Source organism: Eleginops maclovinus, chromosome 2 (genome assembly GCF_036324505.1).
Source record: "Eleginops maclovinus isolate JMC-PN-2008 ecotype Puerto Natales chromosome 2, JC_Emac_rtc_rv5, whole genome shotgun sequence".
NCBI lineage: Eukaryota > Metazoa > Chordata > Actinopteri > Perciformes > Eleginopidae > Eleginops > Eleginops maclovinus.
The window spans coordinates 28,578,145-28,601,447 of record NC_086350.1 but is presented as its reverse complement, the minus strand read 5'-3'; the positions used below and the strand labels follow the sequence as shown (position 1 = coordinate 28,601,447).

Here is a 23,303-nt window from a genome sequence, read left to right as displayed (position 1 = left end):
AGGTTCAGCTGTTTAGTCTGAACTGATGCAGGGTTCAGGTCAAGTTCAAGCCCATCCTGTAGTCTCTATTAAATGCTATGGTTCATGTTTCAACACCACGAAAGGCATCAAAAACACTTTTTGTTTGAAGAGCATAGTTACTATTAATACTACATGTAGGTATCCCATTATCCAATAGTCAGTAAAACTCACTTTAGTACTAAATGTTATAAGTGTGGGTGATGACTACAGGCTCTGAATAAATTTATTCTGTTAATGCTTACAAACATTTTGAAATTAGATCATTTGATACCGATGATATAAATTCCCTGATGTTAACGACTGCTTTCTGTCTCCGTCCTCTAGATGAGCTGGAGTTCAGTGAAGAAGGGGGGGGCAGCAGGGTGGTGGCTGCCAGGGATCTCCAACCAGACATAATATGGGGCCCCTACCCAGGAATCCTCCAATCAGAGGGCAGCACAGAGGATCCTGATACAGAGGTAAGATCTCTGATATGATCACCTCCACTCACCACCAGCAAGCAGCCTCTGATACTATGTATACATCCTAAAACACACGGACATGATCCTCGTTCTGAAATATCATCGATGGACTGTAAAAGAATATGTAGAACAATAGAAGGTTGCAATTGTCCTTTTAATCTATAGGTTATTTTCTGACGATTGTCCTTTGTTGTTGAATTTCTGAAATTGAGGTATTTGTTTCTGCTTTTACATCTATTCTAAAACATATTCATTTATATTATTGACTGTATAGAGTTGGCATCAATAGAACCATATTGTAACACTGTTGACGAGTTTAAGGTTCAGTTCAAATTCTTATTATTTCTGACTTTAGCTACAGCACACACTGCACAAATATCTATATTTTCTAAATTCCATCAGTAATGTAAGTTGTTATTTCAAACTAGTTTGAAGCTGTAAATTACTGTTTATTCTTAATAAGTTTTGCAACCATTTGTTAAATCTTTTAATCATTTTTCAGAAAATGCCTTCAGTCTGCAACTCCATTGTTTGTCTTGTTAATGAAAGGAAAGAAAACTTCACAGGGCCTGCATAAAAATACGTCTTCACACACACAGTGTTACATTGAGGTTAGAGTTTCCTAACTACAGCAGGATTCAGAGAGAACCCCAATTCCTGCGAGGAATTTTAACTGGAAAGGTCAGAGGTCAGCAACCGGGACAGAATAAACAACTTATCATATGTGTGTGTGTGTGTGTGTGTGTGTGTGTGTGTGTGTGTGTGTGTGTGTGTGTGTGTGTGTGTGTGTGTGTGTGTGTGTGTGTGTGTGTGTGTGTGTGTGTGTGTGTGTATGTGTGTGTGTGTGTGTGTGTGTGTGAGAGACAGGAAGGAGCCCTATCAGAGCTGGGTTTGCTGCATCATGTGCGGTTCCATCTAATCATATGATACTGATGCTGGGAGAGGTTTCCTGGCATGAAGCACAAAATTGGACAAACAGAAAGAATCCCTCACACACACACACACACACACACACACACACACACACACACACACACACACACACACACACACACACACACACACACACACACACACACACACACACACTTGTATATTATATATTAATGCAATATGTGATCCACCTTGCTTTACCTGCTATTTTCAGTTGCCAAAAGTCGAGCTCAGCCCAGAGCAAGCAGTCTCCATCCATCTAAAGCAGATCATATTCTGTTCACTAAATGGCCCACTCAGCTCTCCTCTCCTCCATTTCTTCCCTCTCTGCTTCTTTTTTCATCTCTCCTCTCTGATCTCTTCTCCTCTGTCTTCTCCTCTCAGCCTTCCCCTGACTCCCATCCTATCCCCTCTCTTCTTCCTCTCCTCCCAGCCCTCCCCAGACGTCCGCCTGTCTTTTATCTCCACATGGCGCCATCCTCCTGGACAACAAACCCCAGTGATTGATTCCTGCTTGATAGGCTCTCATTTCTAAGATTTTGTTTATCATCAGTATGGTTCTGAGTGTACAGAAGATGTGTGTGTGTGTGTGTGTGTGTGTGTGTGTGTGTGTGTGTGTGTGTGTGTGTGTGTGTGTGTGTGTGTGTGTGTGTGTGTGTGTGTGTGTGTGTGTGTGTGTGTGTGTGTGTGTGTGTGTGTGTGTGTGTGTGCGCGAGCACTGACTCTCACTCACGCACACACTCATTCACCCATCACCTTTTGTTCTCCCCCTCCCTCCCGCTGCCCATGCCTCTGTACTGTAAAGTCAGTGTCTGTTCTTTCAAAGGTTCACTTCTTAAAGAAAGCATCTCATTCAGACTCTAAACACACATTTCTCTCTTCTTCCTCATTCTCTGCCCTTCCTACCTCCCTCTCCCCTCCTATCTACGGACTGAAGATGTGAGGAGATGGACCTTTAGTATCTGCTGGAGATAGTGGCCATAATCTCACATTCCTCCTGTGTTTCTCCCCCTGTCACTCCACATCCTCCCCGTTCTCCATCTATCCCTCCCTTTTGGGTCAGCAGGGGTCAGGGCTATCCTCCTTAGTGTATTGGATAGTAACTTGTCCTGCTGCGCAGCTGAAGCCCAGCATCACTCTGCATTCCTTGTCTGGTTATTCCTCAAACAGCAGATGTACGGGGTAAACTCGGTACAAAAACAAGTATAATTTCCGTTGCTGTTGCCCAGCCTCACACCGCCCGTTGCTACCACATACTGCATACTGATATGCAGTACGGGGCGCCAGGGTGGGTGTGTGAGAATGAAGAGTTCATTAGGGTTAGGGTTTATCCCAGATAAATGCTTTCACTCACATGCATACTTCGCACTAACAGTTCGTAGAAATATACCAACCTGTATTATATTTGTGTATTTATGCTGAATCAGCTTTGATTGTGAAGGTTAGGAATGGTCACCCCAAACTAAATATTTTCAGTGTGAGACACACACCGCCCTGCACTGGCACCACACATTATCTCTGTATTCAGAGTGAGCTGTTCAACATTAGTTCATACTGGGGGGTTGATATAAAATGGTATATAACCTACAGGAAGTGACACAATGTCCCTTTAAATTGACATTTACAAAGTAACAACCTGCAAACCACACCCTCATTTCGACATTTTCTGAGTGTTTGCTGAACATTTAATTGTGGGAGAATATCGTACATCAAAAGCTCACAAATGTAAAGCTTTATATATGCAGCTCCGGAAGAGACCACTCCACATTTTTCTTAAATCTCTACATGTATTGCAGCCATTCCAGAGTCTGTTGAATTCCAACACAGAGAAATGTTGTCAGTAGTTTATAGAATACAATTTAAAAAATATATCGATCATTTAACCCAAAAACATACCTATAAATAGTAAAAACCAGAGAAACTGATAATGCTGAAGTGGTCTCTTTATTTTTTCCGGCTCTGTATATATAAATATGGATTCTGAATGTTTTGAATAAACTTAGTTTAGAATAGAATAGTTACTTCTCCAGAGTGAACACTGCATACTGAACACTGTGTGCAGCATATGCAGCTACTTCCTGCCAGGGGATTGGAACTACAACTCAAGTCAAAGTCAAAAGTCAAAGTCCACTTTATTGTCAAAGTTTCCACATACAGTGTTATACATACAGAAAATTGAAATACCGTTTCTGGCAGTCCCATAGTGCAAATATAAACAAGAACACATAACGTAAAAAGAGCCACAAGCCCTTTGTGTCTGTTTAGGCATTCTAATTACACACTCATCTCATAGACATGGTTGGATTGTTGTAGGAGTAAGCTCATTCCTTTCTTCATATCATGTGTTTGGCACAATACATTGCTAACTGAAGGAGGTGCAGACATTATATTTTCTGAGCCCTGAGCCCTCTCCTTCTCTGGTTCCTCTCCCCATGCTTCATCCTCACCATGAAATATGTGAGATCTATTCCAGGTGTCTAGCCTTCCTCTCTTTTATCTTGGGCTGTCTTCCTCAGTCCTCATCCTTCCTGGGCTCTGTGAAGCCCCCAGGCTTTGCCCCCGCCTCTGTGTGATTGGCATGGCCCAATCGGAAGTGCTGCCCCCCAAGCATCGCCCGCTCTCTCAGAACTTTTCTCAACAAATGTGCCCCTCATTTTGCCTGACAGATAAGTTATCGGTTTAATACGAGGCTTGCCCAGCATTACCACTTCACCCGGAAGCTTCTCAGTGCAATGAGTCTTTTTTCTTAAACAATACAAAATGAGATGCATTAGACATTGTCCTGGCTTGTTGGTGTATTATCATGTGGGTGGAGGGAGTTGTCAGTTTTGAGAAATCAGGGTGGAGCAGAGAGTAAGAGAGAGAGAGGCACAGAAAGGCAAATGAGATCCAGTGCTTGCTCTCCCTCCAACAGATCTCCTTCATTAGATTAGTGGCGTGTTAACTGGTCTGTGTCATATGGAAATCCTGCCATTTGCATCTCTTGAGAAAGAGGCGTAAAACCATTTATCTATTTAAACATATTCTGGCTGATATGGCTGTTGGACTTTAGAACACGGTATAATAATGTTTACTGATCAGCTGATCGCTGGCTGCAGATTCCTCACCGTTTTTGGTTGAGTGAACAACCTGGTCCTCCTCGACAAGCCTCCCATGGCAACCCAGCAGTGAGCACATCACTTGTGCTATTCTGATTGGATCGCACATAAAGAATCTGATATTATATCTCCTCTCCTTCTGATTGGATCCTGCTTTAATTAACTGATAGTGCAAGTGCATGTGATTGGACCGAAGTTGCAGGATTATATGGGAAATTTCAGTTAGCTGAGGTGAAAGAGTAATCATACTAAAGTGTATGCGGACCCAGAGTTTGTTGCATCTGTTGAATCTTCCAAAAGAACAGATGTCCAAAGTGAGCCACAGAGGAAACTCTACTTTCAACATTATCGCTGTTGTTCTCCCTCCTTCAGCAGCACCCAGCAGCTCGCCCCACCCCAATCCTGTCTTTCTTGGAAAGGCAGCCTGAAGGCACGATCCTAGAAGGAGCAGAGTAAGGGAGTTCAAAGCGTTATCACGCACTGAACGTCTTTTCATCATGTTTTAGAAACAAGCGTTCGCACTAATCCCCCAATAATCTCTCCAGGAGAACTGGGGCGATAAGGCGCGCCACCCACGGCTTTTCAAACACTTTTTGGGTAGTCTCTTCTCACTCCCTATCTATCCTCCGCTCTACCTATTCTCTCCTCTCCACTTCCTCCTTCCCTCACTCCGCTGAGAGGACGAGTGAAGGTGATCAGCGTCTCCTTCTCATTTTCTCTGGAGCTGTTTTCCTTTTTTTGTGTTGACTCTGAGCCGGGTTGTTTACATCCTGATTTTGATCTTTTTTATCTGGACTCATCAACAGTGTTTCTCTGCCTCTCTGTTTCTTTCTTTCCTCCGCCCATCAAATTAGAATGTTAATTAAAATGGTGCTCCTTTAGAAGATGACAAGATGATTACAGCGAGTTTTGAGACACTTTCTGCGATGCCCCCCAGAAGAACGCAATACTGCGGGACATTATTATGAAGGAGCTAGAGAGCGAGACCAGAGTTTCTTCTTTTAGTTCACAATCAAATATTAGTAATAGTCAACGGTATTTTTGTTGTGCTGTAAAGTTCCTCTTCTATCTTCTTGTGAAAAAGGAAAAACTAATGTTGCGCATGAAGCATGTACAAAAGTAAAATCATCAAAAGCAATCGAAGCCAATATCTTTACTGTGTTGGTCCTGGGCTGCAGGAGAAGGCAGTGTTAGAGTGTAAATATAATTTGGGAAAAGATTTGTTTACATTGCAAAAGTGTTTGTTTACTATTTAATTGTTTGACGTATCTGCTCCAAAACAGACCATTTCTTAGGGTTGTACTCATAAGATATAATATAAGGTTTAGTCCTCCTGTAGCTTACAGTGTGGAATGCCACTTTAAGTCTCAGGCTTCAGGGTCTCCATGTCCACCAATCAAATCACATCATTCAAATATTAGATTGAATCCTTCTCATATTATTTGTCACTGAAAGAAACTGAAAGCAAAATTGCTGGGACTTCCAACCTGGACAAGGAGTTTTTGTGAACCCCTGAGTAATGGATGTTTGACCCTGTGGATCACGGCCCTAAGGAGAGCTTTTATCTGTGGTGATTGAATCAGTGTGCTCCACACAGGCAACCAGTCGTATGACTCCCCACGTCATGACAGCAGCTGTCTGTCTGAAGGTCTGTCAGCCCGGCCCTGACAGAAGAGCCTTTCACCTCAGCACGGTAGAAGGGGGGTGATTGGAGAGGGGAGAGGGGTGAGAAAACAGCCAAATAAGATAAAATACTGATAGACAGAAACTCAGCCAGGCCAGGGAGGGAGAGGAACAAAATAGAGGCAAAGAGAATGATGGGAAAGGTCCATCCCCTGAAACAAAACATGAGAGAGAAAAGGAATATGAGAGAAAATGGAGCTGGAGAGGAAGTGAAGCCAACGTGGAAGAGCAGGATTAAAGGAGCAGGTGTTCATCACTCAGTGGCTGTGACTGGCTGGTATCTGCATCTCCCTGTCATCTGCACCGCTTCTGCAGGGTGAGGAGGAAGGAAAGAGGAGGAGGAAGTGTAAGAGAGGAGAAGAGGAGAGGGAAAACCTCTATCCTCTCTATCTCTGAGCCTCATCTCCGGCAGTTCAGGAGCCTGCTTTCCAAGAGTGCCTCATTTTCAAATCTCTTATCTCGGCCCCCGTTTTAAGTATCGCAGTTTTATATTTTTACATGTCATTTGCATGCAGCTCATCAAACCTGGCTCCCTGTATTTTTTTCTCCTTTTTCTGCTTCTGAGAGTTGTCTGCCGATATGAGCACATGGGAATACGCTCTCACTCTGCTGCTGGGCTGGAGCCATGCAGTGCTCTGAACATATTTGTACCTCATTACAGGAACATACAGTGTAAAAACATCTGGTGTGTCTGTTGAATGTAAAAGGATTTGTGAGTGGAACAGATGAAAAGTGTGTATGTGTATGTGTTTGTATGAGAGGCGGATGAGAGTAGGTTTCTGATTTTATCTGCCTTCCTTTTCTTCTTTGTATTTTTGGAGGATTCACACAGTGACCTCTTTGTTTGGGACAGTGAGTACTCCCCTCCAACCCCCTGGATCGGGAAAGAAACCATTTCCTGTAGCTGAGAGATAGAATGAGAGACAGAAAGAAGGATAGATAGGACGGGAAAGGAGGGGCAGGCAGACAGAAGGGGAGGAATGAGAGTTGGGGAGAGGAAGAGCACTGCAGATTAAGAAAAAAAAGAGGTGTGTAAACGGGAAGAGGGTGAAGACGATGATTGAAAGAATGATTTTTGGGGAAGAGTGAAAGAATCAACGATGTTTGAAAAGGTCAGGACAGGAGCAGAGTGGGGTTTTAATTCCCAGCTAGAGGAGCAGTCATAAGGACGGATGCACCTTCAGGAATGTGTGCTGATCTGTCGGTGATGTCACCGGCTCTACGGCTACTTTTTCTTTCTTTTTCTTTTTTCTGTTTTCTTTCTTTTGGGGTAAAGGCGCTCAAAATGGTTGGACGAGTGCTCCGTATGGACAGTCAGGACATGCAGAATAAAACCCTTCAAATCTTTAATGACATTTACCAATGTCCCTACGTATGCTCAAAGCAGCTGTAGTAGACCAGTCTGGTCTAATGTTATGTAAAGATGCAGGGTCTCAGCAGCTATCTATGGTGCTGTAAAGGTCTCAGGCCAGGAGGGAAAAAGGATAGGAGAAGAATGTGTTTGAGATCACTCAAAAAACGCCTTGCTGTTATTTTGTAAATCAGGAGACACTGACAAGTTTATAATGTATTTTTGTATCCCAACAATAATAACCTTTACATGTGGAATTCATTTAAATCATTTTAATGTGCTGAGAGGTTACACAACATCAATGAAGGTTCAAACAGTAAAGCCCACTATGGCTGGTGGATTTATCAAATGCTTTTGAACCAATGTTGGCAGGAAGCTATCATTTTTATTTCAAAGCAGAAAATGTAGTAATTGGAGTATTGGCTTGTATGTTTTACATTTAAAGACCATAAGGCGATACTGTTCAGACCGTTACAAAGTATGAACCATATGAAACAATGTAAAACAGTATATAAACATTGAGACACAGATGAGCTGGATTGCACCACTAATGATTTGCATATACAAACATCCTTATTCCCCAGTGGTGGCAGTAAAACTGTGGCCGTTGACAGCTGTTCAGAGAAATCTTACTGTGCTGCTCTGCACATCCACAGACCATACGTGTGGGCCAGCTGGGATGCAGGATGAGGCTCTGCATGCTTTTCTGTACACTTCAAATCCCCACCCAAAAAAAAAAATCCTCAAAGGCACAGCCAATTCAAACATTCTGAACTTTCTGAGAAAAGAGCTTCCACTTGCACCGATTGGTGGAGCACACATTTGTAAAAACAGCTATAAAAAGATCAAACCATACTTTAATTATAAGCAACCTCCTCTCGATTAAATGCTCCACCTCCAGTGAGTAAGACACTCGATGGAGAGGAAGGGAAATGCATTTCACTCACTTGAGCTGTCTCTTCAAACTGTGTTTTAGTCACTCCACCTGTCTCTGTCCCTCTGCCTTCCTGCATCTTATTGATTTCATCTGTAGTATTTATCTGTTACTCCGCACCAGTGACCTAATGCCCCCCCCACCTCTCCCTCAGCCTGCACATGTGCTCCACACTGCAATGTAATATCCATTACAAAATAAAAACATTAAAAAAACAGGATGCACTCTGAGAGAAGGGGAGAGAGAGAGGGAGAGAGAGAGAAAGAGAGAGAGAGAGAGAGAGGGGGAGAGAGAGAGAGAGAGGGGGAGAGAGAGAGAGAAAGAGAGGGAGAGAGAGGGGGGGAGAGAGAGAGAGAGCGAACAAGAAACCATTGTGATTGTGAGCGAGAGAACGGAGAAATAAAATGAAGAAATGAAATCCGCCTGGCATCATTTGCATTCAACTTTTATCGGTGTTGGGGAGGGCGTTTTTGGGCCTGATAAGGAGAGGGCGTCACAGGCTGCGCTGGAGGTGGAGGGGGGTGTGTGTGTGTGTGTGTGTGTGTGTGTGTGTGTGTGTGTGTGTGTGTGTGTGTGTGTGTGTGTGTGTGTGTGTGTGTGTGTGTATTTAGTTTTAAACGTACGTTGGCAGAAGAAGGTGGTTCTTGAGTTCAGTTGCTGTGCACTAACACACAGCTATAGTGAGGACAGGGCGTTGGGGGGTGTACGTGTGGTGGGGGTGTGGGAGCGGGGGGTTAATATCAGACCAAATAATTAGATTCGCTATCGTCTCGGCGGCAGCAGTGCGGGGATCAGGCAGATTAAAGCCAGGCTCGGGGCTGGTTAATATTCATGAGGGGACCGGGGTCCGGGCGAGGGGCTTAGACTGCAGCTCAAACACTCTCCTCTGCTGATGGGGCTTAAGGCAGCACTCTCAACTCGGATGGAGCTCTGCCGGGAAGGCCTTACATCCCGTTGATAGATGGATGGCTCTGCGGATAGTTAGGGTGATACAAATAGAAGACGGGCTGATTTATGTGGAAATATAGATCTTATTGGAGGATGACGTCTTGAGGAAAAGCTGACAATGTGACAATTGTCGTCAATCCTCCCGGTACTCCAGATTTGTTTTTCCTTTCATTTTCTCCAAATCTCTTAGACCCTTTTTTTTCACCTGATCTTCTACAATGATACCATTCAACTTTCGGATGTCTTATTTTTGGGAATCGACAAATTAGCCACTTTTCAATTCACCAAAATACAGCTAAATACAGGCGCTATAATTAAATATACTGCATTTCGAAAAATTACTTTAAATCAAAATCTGACCAACTTTCATATTTTCACTTTTTTCTAAACTATACGCACTTCAGAGTTGTTCTTACGCAGCAGCACTCACTGTGGTCCTGCTTGTTTGAAGTGAATACTGTATTTCAGCACCGTTGTTGTTGTCGTTGGTTTTAATCTTGATGGTTAATTGCGTCGCTTTGTTTCAAAGCGTCAGCTAAATGTAACCTAATGTAATATAAAATTGAACTCGGCGCTGAGTTCAATTCCTAGGCTGACTGTTAGAGTGGTGCTGCTCTACTCTCTGTGGGAGGGGACGAGCACAGCAGGTGTTTACTGACACAGCAAAGAAGATCTTTTGCAGGGGGGGGGGGGGGGTCCTTCCCAGCAGTGAACACACCTGTCATGTTTTTGAGGCTCTTTGTGGGTCGAGGCACGTTCCTCTTGGTGACTGTCAGCTTCTGAGTCAATGAGATCGGCATCAGACCAAGACAAGTGAAAAGGGTTTGATAGCATCGAGCGGTCTTTCTCCTTAACTCACCCCCATCTCTGGCCTCTGCGTTCACACACACACACACACACACACACACACACACACACACACACACACACACACACACACACACACACACACACACACCACCCCACACACACACACACACACACACACACACACACACACACACACACACACACACACACACACACACACACACACACACACACACAGTGATCTATAGCTGCAGAGTGTGTACAGTTGCATATTTTTCTTTCTGCAGAATGACATTGAGTATAATATATTCATCATGTGTAGTTATGTAGCAATTTGCAGGTAAAACCCCCAATTAGTTTATTTTTCAAAGTAAACCAACATCATCTGCAGCAATTTAAATCCAGCTGTGTTCATACATGATGTTTGGATTATCAATAACTTTCCCTAAAATATTCTAAATTTTTTATGATTCATTAGTCTTATAGGACATGACAAATCTGACTTTACCATGAGTGAGAACTGGGAATAGTATTGGTCATAGAGGCGACTGCATCAGGCAATGGACAACGTTGGGTTTTATTAAGAGTCATTCTCAAATAAGAAATGATGGAGTTTCACACTCAGTGAGTAATTACTGTCCAATAGTCTGTGTATGACTGTGACTGTGTGTGTTTCTCTTCCTTTATTTTTTTATACACATGAGTGTGTGTGTTTGTGTGTGTATTTTTGTCATTGCTCTCCCCATTGCCCTATCATAGCAAATTCCAAAGCCGTGGCCGTGATGAATTAGTCTGAAACAAATTAGTAGTACTTACAGCTCAGACGGCTCCAGCATTGGGTTACAAATTAAAACAAAAGAAGCAGTATCTCCACATCAGTGATGTTCCCCGTGAAATCCAATACGCTCTGTCTCGGTCTTCAGCGTGCGACACTCAGAGGCTTCCTCCATTCAGTCCTTCCTTCTCTCCTCACTGCCCGCCGGCGCTCCTGCAGGTACTCAGTATACGGTACAGGCTGTATGATCACTCTGATGGTGCTTTATACTGATGAAGGACAGGTGTTAAATTAGTAATAAAACCTATCCATCACTGTCATATTTGTTGCATCAGCCTTTTTCTCAACCCTTTGCAATTTATAGCCAAGAAATGTGAACTCATAACTCTTCATTTGACCTTTGTGCCCTTTTTAAAAAATAATTATATTTTAGCCCATATTGGGAACCACTCTAAATAAATAAGATCAATGTAAGACTCGAGGAGGAAAATATTGTGAAATTAAAATGCATGAAATGTGCAGTTTGTGTGGAATAAACTTGCTGATGTGGGCTCAGAATGACTTCCTGAAAGCCAGGGATGGAGCCAGTTGTTACTCGCTTGGAGGGGCCGATTTTAACTGATCAGCCTGTCTTCTAATACCGAGGTATTGACTACCCAAAGGAGTAATAAGCATTGTAAACGTGCTGAAAACACAGCATAACAAAGGGAGGAGGATTGAGTGACAAAGTGCTGATAAGCTCTTAAGGATGTTTCTAGACAGGCAATATTTATAGTTTTAGATATATGTTTAGTTTTAGCTGAGAAACATATTACCGAGAAAATAATCAGGGACTAAATATATAAATATTTGTATCTATTTTGGGTAAGATAGCACTATGGCTTTGAATTAAAACACTGAAACGTTCTGTAGTTTAAACAGTTGAACAGCTGGATACACCATGCAGTGACCTTTAACCCTCAGAGGTCCCTGCTCATTCAGTGCTTGAGGGAGGCTGCCTCCTGATGGAGAGGGGCTGTACTGCATCACTGACTCAAGGCTGCACACACCGGCTTTGATCGAGAAAAGCAACCAGCCACCGCATGGATGAAATACAAGAGTTTTATTCCCTTTGAAGATGTTCAATTCATTGTATTTTATATAAGATATGAAAGGAGAAATAACACAATAGCTGAGCCATGCCACGCGGGTCCCTGATAGACATACAGTTCAGAGTGTATCCCTTTGATAGCCAGTGCTTTAAATCAGCTGGGAGCCTCAACACCAGCACCGGTGATAATGAACATACTGCCACAACGTAAAGCACTGGCTTAGTACTGTAGTATGTCCCTTCTACCAACACCAGTTTACTATACCAGTGCTACTAAAGAGTGATTGACAGATTGATCTCTTATGATGATTGTTGAGAACAATGAGGCGTTTAAAGTTGACATTCTACACAATTTTGCAGTAAAACCTCTTGCTTCGGGCTGGCAGTGCGCTACTAAAAATGCTCCAGGAGCCTCATATGAACAAAGACAAGACTGTACTGACTGTGTGTGTGTGTGTGTGTGTGTGTGTGTGTGTGTGTGTGTGTGTGTGTGTGTGTGTGTGTGTGTGTGTGTGTGTGTGTGTGTGTGTGTGTGTGTGTGTGTGTGGAGGCATGAGACAGAGGAAACACACACACACACACACACACACACACACACACACACACACACACACAGGCTAGTCAGGTGTGTTCTGTCTGAATAGCCCCTGTTGACCTCATCAGATCTTCTTCCTCTTCCTTTTCTTCTCTCACTCTCATTCTCTGGGTCTCTTTCCCTCTTTTATTCATTTTCTCCTCTTTCTTCTTTCTTCTCCTTTATTTTTCTATGCAGCTTTGTTCAGCCCCTGCTCTCTTTATTTCCTAATTTCCTTCTTGGGGAGTGATCATCATCTGCTCCCTGGCATTCTTTTTAGAGCTGGGTGTCTGCCACTGGAGACTCATGAGACTGTATTGTGTGACAGTGTATTCCCAGCTGACAGCTATTCATGTTCACTGTTCAGATGTTATGGATTGTCTTGCCGTGTGCATACTGCAGGTAAAGAAGAGAACAACACTTGAAAGTGACAATGGCAGTGAGATAATATAACAACAACTCTCTTATTTGATTTTGTTTTGAGGGAGGGAAGAGAGAAACATGTGGACCAATCAAAACTATACATTTCCAGCTGTGGAATGGTAGCATATCACTTTATGCACTTGATTGCTAATACCTTGAAAACATCCATGATTATGAATATACAATGTTTGTATTATCATAAAAGACTCAACAAACAAACAGTTAATTGTGAGGCAGACTATCATTAGCAAAGTTTTGTTGTTTTTAAAATCAAGAGCGAGTGTAAAAAGACACATTGCCCAGAGTTTAACATGGCAGCTTTAAATAGTTTATTGTCCGACCAACAGTCCAAAATGCAGAGATTAACTTGGTAGGAGGAACATCACATATGAACCTTTAATTTTTGTATTTAATTAAATATTTAATACATCAACTAATTGTTTTGGCACTAATAGTCACAACCATCATTTCATGTGAATCTGGGTAGTAAAACAACTCATTATATTTTCATTCTTTAACCAAGCAGGAGGCCTTCTCATTGTGGAGGTGAGTCATTATATCCACTGTGTGATGAGCCTAACCAATCCTTTCTGTGTGTGTGTGTGTGTGTGTGTGTGTGTGTGTGTGTGTGTGTGTGTGTGTGTGTGTGTGTGTGTGTGTGTGTGTGTGTGTGTGTGTGTGTGTGTGTGTGTGTGTGTGCGTGTGTGTGTGTGTGTTTCCAGAACTCTAGGTTTTCTCTGGTGTGTGACGATCCAGACTGTTGGATCAGGCTGCTCCCTCTGACCTCTGATGCCTCGTCTGCCAACTGCACCATCTACAGCCAGCGTGAGTGTTCCGGTGCAGCATGTCCCCTCTCTCATGTGAAGTTAACAGTATTCCTTCTCTTAACTCTGCTCTGCTGACTGTCTGCACGTGTGAATCTATACATCAGCATTCCACCTTCCCAGTGTTCCCAGTGTGTGAACAGCTCCACCACTGGCTCAGAAGTGGATTCCTGCTTCAAAGTCCATATTCTAAATGTTTCAGTTTAACATTCTACTGTTACCTCTCTATTAAGCTGCAACTTTTACTCGACTATTTGATCCGTCAATTTACAGAAAAATAGTATACAACAATTTTGATAACCAGCTTATTGTAAGTCAATATTGAAGCAATAATGGCAGCAAATGTTTTTATCAGAATCTCAAATATGGAGATTCCCTGCTTTCTCAGGTGTATATCACAACTAAATGCTAGAAACCATTTATCAAATGTATTAATACTCATTTCAAACGTAAATTGAGGGGTTGAAGGAACATGTTACCAGCTTTCCTGAGCAGATTTCCCTCATCACTAAGCAGTTTTCAGCTATTGTGTTCAGTTGTTCAGGCTGTTGCCTTTATTTCTGGCAGAACCGGACAGAGATGGATCTCTCACACAGAGGTGACAGTTCCAGGGCTTTACTTCAGTGAGAGTAGTTCCTACCATCACGAGTGAAAATATCTCCAATCTCCAGGCAACACTCCCTCCAAATAGAATACATTTAGTGTATATCATTATATTAATGATAATTGTTGCCCTGTGTTCAGCTGTGGTGACCGTAGCTCGTGTGTTTCAGGTGAAGATTTGTTCTGTAAGGTGACCAGGGAGCTTGCAGCTGGTGAAAGGCTCCTGGCGTCCCTGTCCCCACCAATGGGCCCCTGCTCCTCCCCCCTGCAGGCCCAGCTTTCTCCTCCACTCAGCCTCGTCACCCAGAAACCCCCTGTGGGGGCGGAGGAGTCTCTGTACCCCCCAGCGCTGCGCTCAGAGATCCAGCTCCTCCCACAGCAGGCTGGAATGGCCGCCATCTTGGCTACTGCCATTGTCAACAGTGAGTAATGTATAAATCTAGGTCTGTTTATTCGTGGGCAGAATAAAACCATACCCTTAATCGTCCCACAGAGGGGACATTTTACATTCTGCATCTGACCCATCCTACTGTTAGGAGCAGTGTGCTGCCATATGTGCGGCGCCCGAGGAGCAGTGTAGGGAACGGAGCCTTGCTCAGGGATACCACGGTAGCACTTGGTCTTTCGGGGACTTAAACTGGTGACATTCCAGTTCCCAGGCCAAGTCCCTATGGACTTTGCCACCACTGCCCTAGCTGTCTTATTTACACATTTAACTAATTTCTAATTTGGCTTGGAAAACTATCCATTAGAATCAGATAGTTAGGAATTTAAATAATTCAAACAAAGTGGTATTAGAGGTTCCTTTAGAAAGATATATCCTTAAGATTAAGTACTGTATTTGAAATGTAGAGTAAATATGAGAGACTGTAAGGCCTATAAGTATTACATTTACACATACAGGTTCCCCTTCTAGCCTGTTATGCTATATTTGTTTTGTCTTGTCAGCTTAACAGCTTTGATCCAGTCATTTCTTTTACGGTATAACTTGCTACGCCATCATGACCTCAGTATTCAGCATGTTTTCTGGCTGCAATGATCTCTTTGGCCACACAATGGCACTGCAGCTCTTCAGCTCAGCTGCCAGTGCTTCACCATACCGTTTCCTGTTGGCCATGAGCTGTGTTTATCTGTAGCTGATGCCCAGGAAAACAACACATTCAAAAGATTAATTCAATATATAACCCAGAAGATAACACATAATAATTATTGTCAATGCCCTTACTCACAGGTTACCCTGTTTACTGTCTGTACTGTTTGTGTGTGTGTGTGTGTGTGTGTGTGTGTGTGTGTGTGTGTGTGTGTGTGTGTGTGTGTGTGTGTGTGTGTGTGTGTGTGTGTGTGTGTGTGTGTGTGTGTGTGTGTGTGTCAACTAACTCTAAATGTGTCTTCTATCCGTCTATCAGAGGACATTTTCCCATGCAAGGACTGTGGGATCTGGTACCGCAGTGAGAGGAACCTGCAGGCCCACCTCATGTACTACTGTGCCAGCCGGCAGAAGCAGCCAGCTGCAGCCTCGTCGCCACCACAAGACAAACCTAAGGAGTCGTACCCCAACGAACGCGTCTGCCCCTTCCCACAGTGCAACAAGAGCTGCCCCAGCGCCAGCTCCCTGGAGATCCACATGCGCACACACAGTGGTGAGCACCACAATTCCTGTATCTGTACACCAAACACACAGAGGGTCATAGAGACCTAACTCGTAGATGCTGGATCCCGTCGTGTAGAAGATTGGTTCATAATGTGTCCCTCTCTGTCTTTTACCAGGCGAGCGTCCATTTGTCTGTCTCATCTGTCTGTCGGCTTTCACCACTAAAGCGAACTGTGAGCGGCACCTGAAGGTCCACACTGACACACTGAACGGGGTTTGTCATGGCTGTGGCTTTGTCTCCACAACAAGGGACATCCTTTACAGCCATCTGGTCACCAGCCACATGGTCTGCCAGCCGGGGTCTCACAGTGAGGTCTACTCCCCAGGTCCCGGCCTACCCAAGCTGCCCCTGTCCACTGGTAAGTCATACCATCAATGTGGCTACATTTCCAGATTGTGGATCAGTTATTGGCTCATTGATGTAACTGATGCTTTTCTAGATGCCTTACAATGTGTGCTACTCTTATAGTTTGCCGTTTTTGACTTTCTTCAGGTCTCAGTCCAGGAGACTCTGGTGTGGTGCTGAAGTGTCAAGTGTGTGGCCAGAACTCTGACTCACCTGCCCAGCTTCAGCAGCATGTGCGAACCCACCTAGAGGTTAGGGTCCCAGTCGAAAGGAGCCCCACCCCCTGCCAAAGCACCCCGTCTTCAGTTGACAACCCCCAGCTCCAGCAGTCTCCCCAGGACAGGGAGCCCCTGGCCTGCGTCCCTACGCCAGAATCGTCCAGTCCTGGTGCAAACGGTGGCTCTGCCACACCTCGAGACTATAGTCCTATTGATGCCCCATCCACCAATGTAAAGATCAAAGAGGAACCTCATTCAGACTCGGAGGCAGAAGAGCAGCACATGGAGATTATGGAGGCTGGAGAAGAAGAGGACCTGGGTGAAGAGGCAGGAGATCGAGAAGCAACAAGGAGGACAAAAAAGAAGCAAACATCCTCCTTCCAAAAATCCACCTCTCCAAAAAGTCCAGCCACCGCAACTGTAAAGGCAGAACCAATTAGTCCCACCCCTGGTTCTAGCCCTGTACATGTCGGTGGTGCAGGGTCAGTTCTTCCTGGAGGAGCAATGTTCTTGCCTCAGTACATGTTTAATCCTGAGGCAGCCATCCTCCCTCAGGCCTCAGAGATACTGGCTAAAATGTCAGAGATGGTACACAGCCGTCTGAAGCAGGGCCAGAAAGTTCCTCAGAACAACCCGGCTGCATTCCTACCCTCTGGACCAACTGCAACTACAGCCATAGCCACTCCTCCTCACAAAGGAGCCACCTGCTTCGAGTGTGACATCACCTTCAACAACATCAACAACTTTTATGCACATAAGAGGCTGTACTGCTCCAGTAGGCACCATGCCGAGGGTGAAGCCTCAGCTTCAGACCCTGGGACAACTAGAGATGCAGCGCCAGCAACACTACCTTCCAGTGGGGCGCATGGCACGTCAGCATCACCTCAGGACGGAGCAGCAAGTAGGGCAGCCTCTGCTTCTCCATCTGACTCTGACCCTCATGCAGGCAGCGGAGCAACAGAACCCGGGAGGGTCGTGGAAGTGAAGAAAGAAACCCCTGCGGGAAAAGAAGGACTATCCTCCTCTTCTGAAGGGGAAGGTGGAGGTGGAAGTGTGGGAGGAGGTGGAGGAGGAAGAGCAAGTGAAGGCAGCCAGAGTCCTGCAGGTGGTTTTGCAGAAGAACAAGAAGACGATCCCAATACCACCTTCTGCGGAGCCTGCAACATCCGCTTCAGTCGCCATGAGAACTACACCGTTCACAAACGCTTCTACTGCGCCTCCCGCCATGACCCATCCAACCACCGGTCCCTACACATGGCCAAGGCGTCCACCACAGCGGCCTTCCTTCCCCAACCCATCAGGACACGCAAGAGAAAGAAGATGTATGAGATTCATATGGCCAGAACTGAAGCGTTAGCCAACGCTGCTGCTGCTGCTGCTGCCGCTGCCGCTGCAACCGCAGCTGCCTCTGCTCCATCTCCCTCTGTTCTGGGCTTGGCAGTGAAGGAGGAAGGTTCTCCCAGCGGGGCAGGCAGCTCCAGCCCTGAAGGCGACGGCCCCATTGACCTCAGCAAGAGGCCCCGTCTGAGAGAGGTTCCACGGAACAGCAGCAGCAGTGTTCTCCCAGCCCTGCCACTCACTGACTACCACAAGTGCACCGCCTGCAGTATCAGCTTCAACAGCATTGAGAACTACCTGGCTCATAAAACCTACTACTGCCCTGCCACCACCCTGCAGCCTCACACTTTGGAGCAGCTACACCGGCTCAAGAGATCAGCCTCTGCCTCTCCCAAAAGCAGGCCTCAGCAGGAGCACCCAGAACTTCTTCACCCTATAGAGGCTAAAGCTCTGCCAGCTGAGTGGGTTGCCCTGGCTCAAGGCACATCGTCCAGTCCTCACCCCTCTGCCTTACCAGCCTCTGGCGCCACGTCTCCTCTCCATACGACCACAACACTGGCAGCCACCCCAGGATCTGGAGCCAAAGGCATCGGTGCCTCTCAGGGGGTCTGCCCATACTGCCCTCACAAGCTCATCACCTGTGACCTGATGGAGCACTTCAAGATGACCCACGGCATGCTAGTAAGCATTCAGCCCCCCCAGCAAGGTGGAGCAGTGAGTCGCAGCCCCAGCCTCAGTCCCAGGGATGGAGCTGCATCCTCCTCCACTCTCCAGACCAGCCAGCCCAGACTGCGAGTCCACAGAGAGAGCATCAACGGGCAAGCGAGGAGTGATTCAGCTTCTCCGGGCTCCCCCCTGGCCAACGGCAGCCCTTCAGCTGGGGGGGGGTCACCTTTGACTGGCTCCCCTCTGCCTGAGTCTCCCCAAAGGGCTCCCTCTCTGACTGTGACCCCTGTGCCTGAGGTCCTGGGGAAGTCGCTGGGGTGTTCCGTCTTTCCAGACAAGGCTGTCCCAAACACAGCTTCCCATCCCGACTCCACCCCCCAGCCTGCCCCCATCTCCCCCCCCAAAACCACAGTGATCTCCCCTGTCCTGAACGGTAACTCACGCTTCTGTAGGCTCTGCAACATCAAGTTCAGCAGCCTCTCCACCTTCATAGCTCATAAGAAATACTACTGCTCCTCCCACAGCGCTGAACATGTCAAGTGATTTCTCACTGCTCCCCCGACTGTACCGTTCTGAGCCTGGGTTCTGCGTCCCAATGGTGCCAGAAATGCGCTCAGCTGGCATGACCATGAATGACAATGAACGACTGTTACTCACCTGACAGGGCCTCATGCTCCGGAGCAGAGTTCACAGGGGGTGTTACTCACACCGTGAAGGGTCAAAGTCTGGAGTCCACTAAGAGCTCAGACAGATGCTACCTTTACACGCTGCTGTGCCCCCGTCCCATTGACCACTCTGTGTCTTTGTACCACAGTCACCAATTCAACTTCTGCCACTCCCAGGCCTCACAGTTGTTGCATTGTGGGATGTTTAAAACATTTATGTCACGTCCTCTGACTGTCCCTCTGCTGAACTGTCAGTAACTCGGTTCTGACATTTGGAGGCATTTCTGACCATGACTGATAACCCAGTGTGTTAATGCTGGTTAAATCTCCAGACTTTTCCTGAGCTCTTAATGTTCCAGACCTGAACAGTGGAATCATTTCTCTTGTGTGGAAAGGACTTGATCACTGTTAATGTTTTTATTATCTGTGCATAATGTATGATGTCTGAAAACAAGAATTCTATTATACTATTGTTTCAACACTGGCTCTTTTTTCCTCACTAGAGAAGCTGAAGCGTTTTTAGCTGACAAACAACTATGCGTTATCACAATGTTACTAATTACTGAAGGATAATATTACAAAATTGCCTTTTTTTTGTTTCTTTACATATATACACATTTGTTATTTTCTCTTCAGAAAATGCAAGTGAGAAGAAAATGTGAAAATATTTATCTTTTTAGTCCTCGCTGATTTCATGTCAACAGAAAACTATCTACCTGGTGTCAGAGAGTACTTTTTATTTGTATATTTTTCATACTGTTGGAAGGATTTGGATGTGTTGAAGTGTTTTTCTAAGTGTAGATATGTAAAAAAGTATCTTCTCACAGTAATCACTGGGATCACACTGAACTTATCACATTAACATTTGGTGTTCTGGTTATGAAGTCTATCATTGGTAGTGCACAGCCCCCCCCCCCCCCCTATATTTTGCTGAGAATAAAGTGGGCTGATTTTAGGGGAAACAAATTCCACATTTTCAATCAAAGTCTCTTTAGGTTCCAGCCCCCAGACCGGGATTTTGCTTTCCACCACACACAACTTCACAGTATTGTTGCACAAGGCCTTTTGATACATACTCTGAGAAATGTTTCTACCACACATAAACAGTCATATCTTTCCTTTTTAAATTATTGTGGTTCTGTCCGGCAATGAAGGCATAGCAGGGATCAGTACACTGTAGGTTATGCACATACAGTGTGGCATTTGGTATGTGTTAGAAAGAGACTGTTCTCTTTTTTCCATCTTTATCCACCTGTCGTGCACACACCCTTGCACACACAGTTTACGCCATGTTCCCATGCTGCAGTTGCAATACAGTGTTAGTTACAACTGTGAAATGTTTTTTTTTTTTCAAATATTGATGCAAACTTACCGATGTACAGTAAGGTCCATCCTATGTTTTTAAAGTCCAATTTATTTTTATTTTATTTAAGTCGCCAATAGCCAATACTGCATCCAGATGCTGAATTCATTTGGTTTTCACTCCTGACAGAATTGATTTGGAGAAATATTGTCATACCTGTTTATGTTGTTTTTGTACACTAAGGGACACCAGAACAAGCTGTAAACACAACAATAGTTCATATTATCATCAAACAAAGTTGTTGTGGCGAATGTGGCACTGTTAGTTTCTCATTAACTGAATGATGTTCACCCCCCACTCCCCTTTCCAAAACTGATAGATTGTGGGATATTTTCATCATGATCACAGCTCCTGGTTCACTTCCTGCTCTGATGTGGTCTGAAGCAGAGTGTTTACAATATACTGGTCTGTCACTCTCAGTTCAGCAGGAGATATTCGAGCACAAAGTCAGTAAGTTAGTCCCAGGAGAAATAACGGAGTGCTTGATAATCATCCTGCACCTGCACTGTGTTGTTCAAAATGTGCTGAATGTTTTAGTTGTAGGGACTTACTTACCTTTGTGATGTATTTATGTTATGAAGATCTTTGTCCGTCCAAAGTGCGTTAGCTTGAAGGATTTTCTGAACCATTTTGAACATTTTTAAACTATATGTAAAGACATTTCTTCTTAATGATTCCTCTGATCATAATGGAAAATCACAGTGAATGTCAAAGCTTTTATTTCCATACTTTCCATTTCATTTCAGTTTCATTACACTCTTGTTCAAACTATGCATGGGAAATAAAAAAAAAGTTCTGAGAGACAGTGGGGGAGAGCAGGACTGAACTTCTTTCTAGTGGCTTCCGTGGTTGCTCTTCCAGCAGCTCTCAACCTGTGCTTGAGAGGGAGTCCTTGACTTCTGAATGTGAATGTTTATGTGTAGTCACTCTTTATTCACTCCGTTTTATAAGAATGTTTTCACTGTTTAAAACTTGCTCTTGAATAAAGGCTGAGTGAATCATCAGCTTTCCTTTCAAAAAATGTGCCTGAGCTCCCCAAAGAAGAAGAGTCGGCAATCAGCTTCAAGGCCATCTCCATCCCAGGCTCTAACGCAGATAAAATGAAGCACACTTTAAATTTCTTGCCTTTTGTTTATTCTCCAATTCTAAGCCGTCTCTCAGTCACTGTGACTGAAAAAATACAAGTAAATTAAACTTCAAACCTCCAGTCAGGAAGTCCCCTCAGTGTCCCCTGACAGAGGAGGGTCCTTTGGGAACTTTTCCAGTCCAGCAGTAGTGACCTTCGACTTCATTGAATCACTGCGATGCAAATCAGGTCTAAATATTGAACTCAACTGCAACAGGAAAACTGGGAGGACCCCACCATCTATTCATCCATTTTTTGTTTTGGGCCCTCTGCAATTAAGAGAATGAATAGTACCCCATGCTAAGTTGATGTAGAAAGAATAAATGAAGAATTGCAATGCCTCATGTCTGCAGGTGAAGGATCAGACCCAGAAGTGAGCCGTTCTGGTAATTCCATGTGTGGGCATCAGAATGAACCAAGCATTACGTTAGCATTATATCATGTTTGTGGCCCTATGAGGTGGGGATCCGTTCTGTCTTTAACACAACTTCCATATTGTGCTGTTTGGGTTTTGAATTCTAGTTCTAGTTCGTCTGAGTAACTCTAAACTGTGAGTGTTCTCCAGTGAAGCTGAATTTTTACTTTGTCATGTGTATCTTAAGCTAAATTATTGAGCAGATTTAGATACATTATTGTTAAGTATGTTGGATATGTTTGGCTGCCATTTATCAAGATTGAGCTAGTTATAGATTAATGTATGTGTTCTAGCATCAATGCATGTTGCCATTCTTCCTCAGAACAAAACAATGAGCGGTTCTGGCCCGATGGAGTAGGTAGCAGGCTAGAGCAGTGTTTCTCAAACTTTTTCAGACCAAGGACCACTTAACCAATAAAAAAATACTCACGGACCACCTAACTCCCCCAATATCCCAAAACAAGATTCAAGATTCAAGAAGCTTTATTAATCCCGAGGGAAATTGAGGTGCAACAGTTCAATACAAAGAAGGCCTGCTTACTACTCCAACAGTATATTACAAATTACAGCCTCATAATAACAGCTTTATGTCACCTTCTCTATATCGCTCGTTCATACATTAAATCAACAATACAAATACAACTACGGATTCTACAAGCATTTCGTTCACATGCGATTTAAACGGTAAATGCTGATAGATTTTACACATCATATGAAACATAGACTACATTTATTACTGAGTTTATGTCCGAGCGAACAGAGAGATACGCAAAATGCACCGCATTTAGTACGACACAAACTTCTGCCGTGTATTTTCAAAAATAAAATACAGTAAAACTATGGTTGCAGGCCCAAGTTTAACAAGAATTTAACAATAAACACAAGGTAATTATTTACACTGTTACATTTACAAATAGCATTGTTTACTCACTCATACACCGCGTGTCTCTGTTGCTACCTAATGGGAGGAATGGTGCTGCTTGTGCT

The 23,303-nt window shown here is 44.3% G+C and overlaps 1 protein-coding gene across 2 annotated transcripts in view; it reads left to right on the top strand.

Moving 5' to 3' along the window:
• The window catches only part of zfpm1 (zinc finger protein, FOG family member 1), an 81,089-nt gene extending 59,509 nt beyond the window's left edge, over positions 1–21,580 (top strand). Inside the window, exons 4-9 of one of the 2 annotated variants that reach the window (XM_063911816.1) lie at positions 346–479; positions 13,824–13,926; positions 14,699–14,950; positions 15,935–16,168; positions 16,296–16,538; positions 16,673–21,580. In XM_063911816.1, coding sequence (XP_063767886.1) covers positions 346–479; positions 13,824–13,926; positions 14,699–14,950; positions 15,935–16,168; positions 16,296–16,538; positions 16,673–19,290 — 3,584 coding nt within the window. In that variant the 3' untranslated portion in view covers positions 19,291–21,580. The remainder of the gene's footprint in view (positions 1–345; positions 480–13,823; positions 13,927–14,698; positions 14,951–15,934; positions 16,169–16,295; positions 16,539–16,672) is intronic. The other variant, XM_063911826.1, reaches the window with a different exon arrangement.
• Positions 21,581–23,303: the final 1,723 nt, after the last annotated feature.